This window comes from Pseudonaja textilis, chromosome 5 (genome assembly GCF_049901715.1).
Source record: "Pseudonaja textilis isolate UNSWEBS1 chromosome 5, rPseTex1.2, whole genome shotgun sequence".
Lineage (NCBI taxonomy): Eukaryota > Metazoa > Chordata > Lepidosauria > Squamata > Elapidae > Pseudonaja > Pseudonaja textilis.
The window spans coordinates 45,993,364-46,005,496 of NC_141994.1; the positions used below are offsets into that span (position 1 = coordinate 45,993,364).

At 37.9% G+C, this 12,133-nt stretch overlaps 1 protein-coding gene across 2 annotated transcripts; it reads left to right on the forward strand.

Moving 5' to 3' along the window:
* The first annotated feature begins 351 nt into the window (after window positions 1-351).
* Window positions 352-9,640, forward strand: PMM1 (phosphomannomutase 1). Of its 2 annotated transcripts, none has more exons than XM_087934734.1 (8): window positions 352-549; window positions 2,609-2,726; window positions 4,250-4,296; window positions 5,110-5,201; window positions 6,505-6,604; window positions 6,864-6,939; window positions 8,123-8,238; window positions 9,509-9,640. In XM_087934734.1, exons 1-8 carry the CDS (start codon window positions 472-474, stop codon window positions 9,629-9,631), a joined length of 750 nt encoding a protein of 249 aa, XP_087790860.1. In that variant the 5' UTR covers window positions 352-471; the 3' UTR covers window positions 9,632-9,640. The 2 variants fall into 2 exon arrangements, with proteins under 2 accessions (XP_087790860.1, XP_026557140.1); XM_026701355.2 differs by having other exon boundaries at window positions 354-549; window positions 4,220-4,296.
* The last annotated feature ends 2,493 nt before the right edge of the window (window positions 9,641-12,133 follow it).

The window sequence follows — 12,133 nt, forward strand, 5'->3', positions numbered from 1 at the left end:
CTACCCCCGCCGCGCCTATGAAGTCTCACGTGTAGCCTTTCATTCATTTATGTGCACGAGCAAAACAACCATCAATGTAAACTCGCAGGTGGCTATCCCACGCATATAGATAGATACGCGGTCACTCATTCAGGAACGCGTTAAAGGAGAGGACGTATGGAGAGAGAGCGGCCAGCCCCTTTCTTACGCCGGCAAAAACCGGAAGAATCTTGGCTTACTCTTGGTTCCTCTCCGGTTTTGAGACTCCGGCCTAAGATTTCCTAAGGGTCCGGATCAGGAGTTGTAGCGTGAGAAACCGCCGCGAATCCTCCTCAGCCAGGCCCGGGCGGGTTGCCAGCCCGGTTTCCAAGGATCACATGAGCAGCTCTTATCTTTCTAATTGGTTCCTTCGTGGGCCGACGCCTCCGGCGGATCGCAGCCTTGTCGCCGCTGAGGAGTTACGGCCGCCGAGTAAAGCGGGGTCGACGCGCGATGGCCGAGACCTCCGGGAATCCGCCGCGCATTCTCTGCCTCTTTGACGTGGATGGGACCCTCACCCCGCCTCGGCAGGTAAGGCGATCGGGAACCCTCGCCTTCATCCCGCCCACTTTCGCGATCGTCCTCCGCTCGTCCTTGAACACCTTTGCCGAATGAATGGGGACCGGGGGGATCGCGGCAGCCTGGGCGGGCGCCTGAAGCGTACCGCAGAGCAGTGGAGCTACCTGAATCCGAGCCTAAACCTGGGAGCGCCAGGCGAGCCCAGCGGGGAAAAAAGCGACGCTTCTCTTGCCTCGTTCCCGCCCTTTGAAGCTCTGGTTGTGAGAGACGTGATCTGGAAGTTCAGTTGTCCTCATAGGTGGGGCGAGGGGAGGAGGAGAAGCTGCAGATTGCCCAGGGTGGGCTTTTTAAAATATTTCCATTCGGGGCCGATTATGTAAGAGATGTGAAGAGGACAAGCGGCTCAGTTGGGGGAGATTAAATCCAGAATGTTTTGCAGTACTAGAGCAAAAGCTCCCAATTGAGCCCCCAATTGAGCCTAGGGAGCACTTACCACAGGATTGGCTTAGATACAACTAACAGCGCTGATGTCTTCCAAAATTGAAGTGCCCCATCACTCCAGCGTCATCCAGAAACAATGTAACCTAGGATATAATAGCAGTCCTCAACTTACCATTGCAATTGGGCCCAATGTTGCTAAGCAAGACAGTTAAGTGAGTTTTGCCCCACTTTACAACCTTTCTTGCTACAGTTGTTAAGTGAATCACTGCAGTTGTTAAAGTAGTAACCAGTTGTTTAGTGAATCTGTCTTCCTCATTGACTTTGCTTATCAGAAGGTCCCAAAAGGTGATCACATGACCTTAGAACACTGCAATAGTCATAAATAGGAACCAGTTGCCAAGCATCCAAATTTTGATCAAGTGACCATGGGGATGCTGCAACAGTTGTGGGAAAACAGTCATCAGTCATTTTTTTCCTGTGCCATTGTAATTTCATAGTCACTAAAGAAAAAGTTGTAAGTTGAGGACTACCTGTAGTGAGTGCAAGTGCAACACATTTGGAGGTACTATAATGGGCTGACCCTAATACTTAGGTACATTCATTCTAAGTATTGCATGGAGATTTATACCCATTACTAGACAATCCAAAACTATCGGGTCATCGTTTCACAGTATTTCCTTATCTAAACAGAAAAACCAAATAACAAAACATGCAGGCAAAATATTAGTGGGAGTGGAAGCTACTTGCAATTTCCTGTCAGTCTCCCCATTGAGTTTCCTGTGGGAAGCTTGCAGTGAGCATTGGAACTCTTCCTTCTCCCTCTCTCCCTATTCCTTACTTCCTTCCCCTTTCCTTCTTCTCACCCTTCCTTTATTCCCTCCTGGAAGGGACTATCGAGCTTATTCAGTGTGTCATTCTTCTTTCATCCATTTCTTTGCTGGATTGATATCCTGATTAAAATACCAAGAAGGTCATTTTGTTGCATTAGGTCTAAATGTAATTTTCCAATTAGGTCAAATCATGAAAAACAAACCACTTGGACAAATAAAATAATATCTTGCCCTTTATCAAGATGATCAGCACATCACTACACCAACCATCATTTAGAAAGAAAATAATACTCACCACTAAACTTATTATTCCGTAATCCCTCTAAAGTCCAAAAAGCCAAAATAATTGCCCTGAAGCAAAAAAAAAAAACATGACAGAATAGTAAATGAGACCTAGCTAAGACAGCAGCGTCTGTTGTTGTTTATAAATGAAAGACCAAGTAGTTTTCACTGGTTAAGAATGAGGTAGAAGAGATATGAGCAGAAGGAAAAATTGTCCATACATTTCCAACTTCCCTTCCCTGAACTATCCAAAGCTCTTACACTTTATTGCTCTCCCACCATTTCTAGATAAGGATTTTCAAGCAATATGGTTTGGGTTGGGTTTTTTCCTAGTGATTACAATTCATCTGGTGATTTTAAACATCAGTTGCCCTGGTTTATGAATGCTTATTCCGTCATGATGGATTGATTCAATTTTAATATACACAGAATCGATGTGCATGTGTCTGTTGCATAATATCAGCATGCTGCTATCTATAGCTTTTCTATAAGAATCTCTTTTTCTCTGTTTCCTTTAGAAAATTGAGCCTGAAATAGCAGAATTTCTTCAAGAGCTGAGTAAAAGAGTGATGATTGGGGTGGTTGGAGGCTCAGACTACTCCAAAATAGCAGAACAGCTTGGAGAAGGGGATGAAGGTAAGTAAGGTGTCTTTCTTTTGTCTCACTTAATTTTTATATTACAGAATTTTTATTATTGTTTGGACATTGTTGAATGGCTGCATATTAGTGTCAAATCAGGTTAGTGAACCATAATTCAAACAAAATGGAAACTTGTGGCAAATTCTATAGCAAGGCTGCTCTAAGTATCCTGGACAAGTTATTACTTTTAATGTAAAGATTATTTAAGAATTTCAGCCAAAAGACTGGCCATTCCTTCCTATGCAAATGCTTTAAAGTCACAGAACAAAGCAGGAAAATCAAGTTTTAAGGCTATCGGGCCTAGGAGCAGCCTTGTAAGAGGTATTCCTATACTCTTTCCTTGAACTTATGTGGCAAGCTCTAAATATAAATGTACAGTTCTGCATACATAACCAGGAAACTCAGGTGAAAAAAATCAAGGATAGAAACACTCCAGAATGCAGGTAACGTAGGAAACAACAGAAATTTGCAATGTAAATTTTTACAGACTAAAGTAACTTTAAGAACAGAGAAAGAAATCATGAGTTTTATTTTTGTAACAAGCAATCAATCCCTCACCTGTAGCCTGCAACATTCTAAGTGAGGTTGAAAAAATATTAATATTCAACTCTGGAAGGAAAAAAGGGTTCTAAGGCACAGTTATAAAAAATAATAATAGATTGTATAGAGATGGACAGGCTAACAATGAAAATAAAAGACAGAGAAGATTCAATTTATTATAGGGCCTGGGATGAGTGGTTTAGAAATAAAAAGAAAAAAAATGGCAATTAGGAAAAGAATGGGGGAATATGTAAATATGTAAATATACCATGGAGAAGATTGATATGTAAGGATAAAAGATATTGATTTATAGCAAGAGTAAGATGTAATGGTAAAGAAATATACTGAAAAATGTGAGGAGATGCAAAAGATATCTTGATGTTGATAACAATGTATAAAGTTTTATTTTATGTTTTTAAAATTTGAAAAATTAAAATCTATTTTTAAAAAGAAAAATATTAATATTCCATGCTTACATAAATTTGCATGAAAAGGGCATACGTTTTCCAGCGCAAGATTCCTGATACACCATTAAGTTAGTGGAATTTCACTGTATGCTTTCAGTTTAAGCTAGATCCAATGCAATTTAAAAAAATGGAACAGTTATTACATATCCCTGTGTTCCTGCGTGTTAGTCATTATGTTTTGTCAGTAACAAAAACAGTGCAATACCAGATTCTGAATCCTTCCTTCCAAGGAAAGGTGGAGAACTCCGGGTTTAAAGGGATATACTGCTGTCTGCCATTTTAACACTCCTAAAATTATTAATGAGCATCACCATTTACACAGCTTTTTTAGAGAAGCAGCACAAATAGAATTCAACTAATTCATCCATCTTGGCCTCTAGCCATCTGAATGATGAAAAGAGTTGCATTAATATTTGACTGATTTCTCTCCCACTGATTTTTTTTTCTCAATTTCTCTACTCTTCCAACAACCATTTCCAACAGTCATAAACAAGTTTGATTACGTCTTTGCAGAAAATGGCACTGTGCAATACAAGAATGGGCAACTAGTCTCAAAGCAGGTAGGGCTAGCCTCTTTGTGTTTCTCCATTGACCATTACAAATATTTTCCTGCCATTTCTTTTCACATGAAATCACTCACAGGGAGAAGGCTATATTCAAAACCCCTTCAACTCATCTGGCTTCATCTAGGAATCTGAAATAAAGAATAATCTTATTTTAAAAAAGAGAATGGATATTTTTGTTGCCTAACTATTGTTTGCACCAACCCTCACTGGTGCTTATAGTGACTTAGTTTGCCAGGAATTGAAACTCAGTGAACTCTGGAGGACCACTGGTTGCATACCCTTTTAATAAACCTCCAAAAGGAAAGCAAAATACCTGAAAAACATTGCTTCATAATGTAATATTTCAGATATATGGTTGAACATTATAAGTTATTTTCTTTTCAACACATTAAAATATATATTCAATAAGACAGCATTTTCTGATCCACCATCTGCTAAATGTGTTGTAACTCTTAGAAATGGCTGGGATTGCTGAAAATTATGGTCCTAATTGGATTTTGAGGAAACCTAGTCAAAGGAGGCTGTTTTAAGATCATTATTTTCCCTTCAGTCCTCTTCATCCAGATATGACAATCTAGAAATGTCGTTGATTTTAGTACTGCTGCAGAAGGTAAACTTGTTTCTTGTGTCTTACATGATAAAATAAAATTCATTGAGCAACATTTTAAGATTTCACCTACCTTGATTTCTACTCCTTTTGGCAAAGGCCTCCTTTGTTTCTAATTAACATACAATGTAGTAAAACCATCTGCTGTCTTCTGCTATCCATATCAAGGATTTTTATCAATTGTATCCTTTGTTGAATAGGCTATCCAGAACCATCTTGGAGAGGAACTTTTGCAAGAACTGATCAACTTCTGCCTTAATTACATGGCACTTCTAAAGTTGCCCAAGAAACGGTAATGTACTTTCCTTATATTGATATATGAGGATTCTATTCTACCATATATTGTGTGGAATTTGGATCACAGGTAAAGAAAGAAATACCCAGCTTTCTTTTCCCAGACAAGGAACAATTTTGTCCAAGCATAAAGTTTTCCCCATGTTATTTAACCATTTTGTTGGAATTTGTAACACATCATCACAAAATCTCCAGAACCATAAAGCTCTCAAACTTGAAATTTGACACGTGTGTTCCTCTTGGCTTCTAGGTGCTCACTAAGAAAGGATTTTTCAAGATGACCATCAAAGCATTATAATTTTGTATATTATTATTAACATGCTCTGATGCTAACGAGTTCTACTCCCCCTCCCCATCTGAAAAGAAAGCTGTTCCAAATGCAAAACACAAGCAGAGGAGTTTCAGTTTCACAGCAGCAACCAGTTTTAGTACAGAACAGTTGAGCTAAGCCACGCCCAGGCTTCTTCTGGTCTCCTTGCTCACATAGCAAATACTGTTTCAGTTTCCAAACAGTCCTCAACACACACACACTGACAGGACACTAGCCAAATGAATACTGATGCATGCTTGTAGGCAGAGGCAGAATTTCCCCTCCTTATTTTCCTCCCCCAAAACTTGCCCAATCAGTGTTTCGTAGCAAAGCACGCATACCCTACTAGTTTGAAAATAGTCACACTATTTTCTCAAAATTAAGCCATTTCAGCTAATTGTTTTGGGTGTATTTGTCATATTCAGCCTTCTATAGGAGGCTGCTGAGATACAAGAAGGCATTATCTTAAAAGTAGGTGTTGAGATATTTCAGTTTGCCTTGATAGGCAACTGCTTTTTAAGCATGGGAATAGGAACAGAAGAACCTTCAATCTGCCTGGATCCTAAAAAAAAACAAACAGCTGAAAGTCTTTTTTTTAAGGAAATTTTGTACTGTGTTTGAGATTGGGGATTGGGATTAAGAGTAAATTTGAAGTAATGGGAAGAGAATAGAAATAAGGTGTAGTTGCCCTTCCAAAAATTTCCTGCTCCTATTCCTATACTTAATTTGTATTTTAAAAATTCAATTCATGAAATAAAATCACTCAATTAAAAAGTCAGTATCACTGAAATGGAACTATTTTAACACTGAATTGTAGCAACCCAAATTGAAATAATAGGAATCTTCAAATAGGCTCTTGTAGAGGCTACATGCCCTCTTTAAGATAGACATTGCATACCTTTGCATCCACCCCAGGGCATTTTGAGCCTCTGTAACAGTACCTTATATCCTTCCTACCTTATATTCTTCTTTCTTCTCCAAATATACAAAGGGGAACATTCATAGAATTTCGCAATGGAATGTTGAACATCTCTCCCATTGGTCGAAGCTGCAGCTTGGAAGAACGAATAGAATTTTCTGAACTGGACAAGGTAAATACGAGCATTAGACTGCCCAATGCATTATCAGTGGGAATGTTTTAATTATGATATATAATTGCTTTAGGATTCCAGTGATATTTTAGGTCAGGGTGTATGTAAATCTTTTATTTAGTTTTTATGAACAGGACGTACTATGCGTGGAATCTGTAATTATCTCTTTCCACTGCTTTTTGTGGAGAAAAAAATGGAATCTGATAAATAAAAATAACTGAAGTGTCTCTTTTCATGCTTCTGGTTGCCTCCATTATAGAAAGAAAAGATACGAGAGAAGTTTGTAGCAGCTCTGCAAAGGGAGTTTGCAGGGAAGGGACTGCGATTTTCCCGAGGTGAGTATAAGAAATTTTGGATGCTTTTTAGTGCATTTTATTTTGAGTGGAATATGGCACATAAAAACCAAATTCTATTTAAAGCAGACATGTGGTGAATATAAAGTGATGTGTGACCGAAAGGAAGTTAAGTATAATTTTAGTTTGTATCAACTGATGTTTCCAAATCATAGGAAATAATGCCTATACTTTGTTCAGACTCCATTCCTGTATTGCTTTGGCACCACATTTTAAAAACACTTTGAAGAAAGGCAATGGAGATGTCGAAGGCCAGTGGAGATTATTGATAGATGGAGATGACGGAAATTGAGCCTTATGAAGAGAGATTGAAGTTAGCAGGACATATATAGCCTTGAGCAGGGAAGACTGAGAGGAAATATGACAGCATTCTTCAAAAAGGTGAAACGATATCCCAAAAAATGCCAAGACATTCTTGGAATGAAGGAAGAGTTATTACTCAGGTAGATTTCTCATATAAATGCAGCTTTGCCCAGCTTGAACTTCTATATATCATTTTTTTCATTTGACCAAATTTCTTCCTGTGGTTCTAGCAGGACACGGTGTTCCTTATGGCGATGGTGGCAGCTCCTGGCATTTCTGCTGCCAACATGCCAGACTTATTTAGGAAAAACTATTGGGCTACCAATGTGGCATGATGATATTCAAAGCACTCGTAAAGGTGGTCCCTGTAGTGTTAGGGTTAAACTGAATTATATGACACATCTGCTAGGTCCCATCTATGTTAATTAGCTTCAGGCCACTCAGAGTTACCATGTGGCTAATAAATTTTACAAATAAATGATAAACATAGGGTTTATGATAAACGTTAGTGTTTCTTGTAGTCCAGTTACACCAGAGCATGATAAAAGAATCCTTTCCCCCATCAGCCATATTGTCAAGCATATTTTCACATATTTTTCTGAAATGTATTTGAACTCTGCACATCATCTGCACTCGAGGGCCCACCACTAATGACAATTAATCTCATTGCTATGGAAATATCAACTCTAACATTCATGTTTCTGGGAATCAGGCTGACACAGCAGCGCAGATCCATGTGTCATGTTAAAAAAAATATTTGCACAAAGACACAGTGTGTTATGCCAGAGATAGCAAAGGAAAGATTTTACTCTCCCAAAAAATCTCATCTCATTTTCACTAAATTTTCTCTAAATCTTAACAGGTGGTATGATTAGTTTTGACGTTTTTCCAGAGGGCTGGGACAAACGTTATTGCCTCAACATCCTTGAGGATGAAAAATTTGATGTCATACATTTCTTTGGAAATGAGACTACCCCTGTAAGTATATGATAAGAAACCATCTTTTTGACAAGAGCCCAATATGTGTACGATTGAGGAAAATGCTTCCCATGTTCTTATCAGAGTAAGCCCTTATCAGAGCCCAGTTATCACTATGGCTCCTTTGTGATCTTCAAAGTGTAATTTCAATTTGAAAATATCAGTAGGCATATTTAAGAGCCTCAGACATTGACTATTTACACATTGAGGAGTTCTTACAAATGCTTCTCTGATCAGAATTTCCAGTGAGCAAAAGCCTTGTTTGTACAACAAAGCCAGCTTGTATCAAGAGCTTGCAAGTCATGCAGACCCACAGCCCAAGATATGTTCTGGCAGTTCAGTCGTTCTTTTCCATGGACTGTTTTAGCCAAACATGAAAGAGGGAATATTTTGAGACTAACCTGCTTTTTTGGAGATGAGATTAGAATCGCTGCAAAAAGGATTCTTCAGTAGGTTTTTATTTCTTTTTTTGTTAGCTCTTCCATGGGCTTGCATGAAATGGAGACAGAAGAGCTGTCCATCAGGAGACAGCAAACCTTTCCTGGCTCTTGCTAGGCTTTGAGGAAGCCAGCCATGTACAGGTAGCAGGTTTCCCAAAAGCCTAACGGGAGCTAAGAGAAGTTTGTAGTCTCCTAATGACCAGAAACTTCTGAAAGCAGTTGTCATTTCTGCAAGGAATTGGTGTGCTGAAAATAGCAGCTCTTCCAGGATGCTTGGGGAGCAAGCCCAAGCACTTCAGGAGCCCAGTGGGGCAGCATTGGGGGGGGGGGGGTAGAGAGATGGCAAGGTGTTGCAGTTTACCTGCGGTCGATCTGAAACCAAATGACATGGAGATGCTGCAGATGTCGTAACTTAAGAACAGGGTCGTATGTAGCTTTGGGGGGGAAGGTGTCTATCATAACTTCAAACAGATGTTATGTGACCAGTCATAGTGCATTTTTTAAAAATCACTAACTTTGAGGTGTGAGTAAGGCCCTTTTTCCATCTATGAAAATTAAGACTTCCTTGTTGCAAATTTTATTCTTGCTTAAATCAGTTCTCAAGCCCCTTTGTATCCTTTCTCAATTAATGGATTTTTAGATGAACTATAATTTCCCAGGGAACTGATACATCCAGATTGGCATGGGCTAATTTAAGTGGAGCCAGATACCCTGTCTTGGTGGAGGCAGGATTGGATGCATGGTTTTTCCGTAATTGATATCATAGCATTTCCAGCCTCATGAACTTAAAAATCATAAAGCAGAAGAAATAATATTCTTTATGTCCTTAGGGTGGGAATGATTATGAAATCTATGATGATCCTCGGACAGTAGGACATAGTATCCACTCTCCCCAGGACACAGTTCGGCGATGTCGAGAGATATTCTTTCCAGAAACAGTGAATAAATCTTGACTCACAGATCTTCTGCTGCTATTCTTCTTGTTCACTTCATAAAGGCACCTTTTGAATTATAATCAAGGCTTGCACTTTGGAAATGGAGGTGAAGTGTGAAAAGGAAAAGAGAGTTAAAGTGCCATCAACAGTTGGTAGTAGTAAGAATCTACAGATCACTGCCTGCCATATTTCATCCTTCCAGCTCCTAAAACGTTCCATTTTAAAGGGAGCTGTGTCGTTTTCCTAAAACCGTGTGAGAGAAGGAAAGAAATAGAAAGCTGGTAATCTCTTCATATATTCACCCAAATCAATTTCTGAGATTAAAATAATAGTATTAATAGGTTAAAGGCAAAACAACCTGATCTTTCAAACTATTTTCATATTTTTGAACCCTTAAGATGGCCTGCTATTTTTTAAAATTGGAACCAGGTCCTTTTTTTAAGCTAATAATGAATAGGGAAAACATCCCCAATCCATTACTAGCCATGCAGAATGTGGAGGGAATAGGAAGTAAACTTTGAAACACAGATCCGATTGAAAGTGATTAGTCATAGACATCACCATTCTACTCAGCTTTCACTATCCATTAGAATATTCTTCTGTGGCTCCTGATCTAATATGTGAAACCATCTGTTTAAAATATGACTTTGGTGCTCAGGTTTATTTTATCATAGATAATATATTTTTGGTCCAATAAAAGTAGAGTTTGTGTATTGACATCTTTGACACATCTTCGTAGCCTTGCATATTGCAACTGCACTTTCCCACAATTAGGGGAGCAACCCTTGCTTTAGCTTCAGTTGTTACTGTTTACTTGCACTTTCTTCCCATTGCCCAATCAGTCTGACTCTTCAAGCAGGATTGTACTTTATCACCTTAATTATCCAACCTAACTATATAAATGCTGGCAATAGCATTTATATCTACTAATCAGATTAATGGAATAAAAATGGGAGGCAAACATATCTTAAATCTATTTATAGAGGAGTGAAATAAATTTGCAGAAATGTCAGGACTACCAATTTTCATGTATGTATGTATGTATGTATGTATGTATGTGTTCTGTCAGTAATGCATTATAATTAAAAATATTAATATCTTTACAAATAATTGTGTACCAACTTGAAATTAAATGAAAAAAATGAAAAACAGCTTCAAAATATTTCAGTATTTTACGATGAATTGCAATGGTTAAGATGAAAATTCTTGCACAGCTTACCTTTTTATTTCAGTTCTTCCTAGTGGTAACTCCTAAATAGGCTTTAAGACATAGGCAAAAAAAAAAACCAATAGAAAGCTTCTATTGCAATTTACAAAAACTAAGAGTAAGTAAAGTTACTTACAGAGATCTCAAAAACGGAGATTCGGTCATGCCCAATTTGTCAACACATTATCAAGCATTGCAACTAAGGCATATGATTCCATTTATTCTGGGAGACTCATATAAACAATGAAATCATTTTGAAACTACTTTAGAACCAAATAAGTTTATAAATCAATGCCTTTTTATCCAAAATATTTTTCTAGAATAAAACAGATTGAAAATATTTTTTACTAAAACAATCAACTCAAATTTCTTTTGGGTGATAGAAATATTAGAGATCTAGCAACATGACCCAATACCCATTTTGAGAATTTATCATTTAAAATGGCCAAAAACTATTTCAAAAATGTATTGGCTGTGATTGCAATCAGAAATAGAAGATCCATTATATATTTTAAAGGAAGCTTGGGATACTGATCTTAGTAATCCTATACAGAGACAAATTGGCAGGAGTTCTGGAAAGACGGAAGATTCACTTCAGCTTCAATGCAAAAAATACAATGGAAGATAATTGGATTGTTGTACAATCCCAGTGTCATTTCCCATGAGATAGGTGACATGTAAATTTGATTGATTGGCTGAAAAATGAAACAAAACATAATATTGTTGGCCCTTTATTCCTGATTCATACTGGATATAATAAAATTATTCCAAATTTTGGAGAAGGTGTTCAAAAGTCATTTTCTTCATTTGTTGTGATCATGCAATAAAGTTATGAAATGGATGCCCTCAGCTATAGTACTTTCATAGAACCGTGGCACTAATCCAGAGACTTGAAAGCAGGCATTTCAGCACATGCTTCTTTCTTCATAAATAGTGCTATAATGCAATTAGAGGCATCTAAAGAAATAAAAAGATGAGAGGCTGGTATTATTAATGAAATGAAATTAACGCATTCTTTTCTGAGATGCTGAGGCTTTTGCTTTAAAATAAATATTACCAGCTCTTCTTAGGTTAGTTTCCATTCCTTTTTCACGAGGGTTATGAAATACTTAATACAGGGACCTATTTATTACTGTGAAAGCCACAAAGTGGTCTATTTCTCAGATGGATCAAAAAACAGACTCCCACTTTATTAAGCAGGAATGTTTATTTTGATGCCATGTATGTTAAAGAAACCCAACTATTTTGATGTAGCTACAGATTTGTGGGGCTTTGTTGACAGGCAGCTTTTATATCATTATAAAGTATGACAT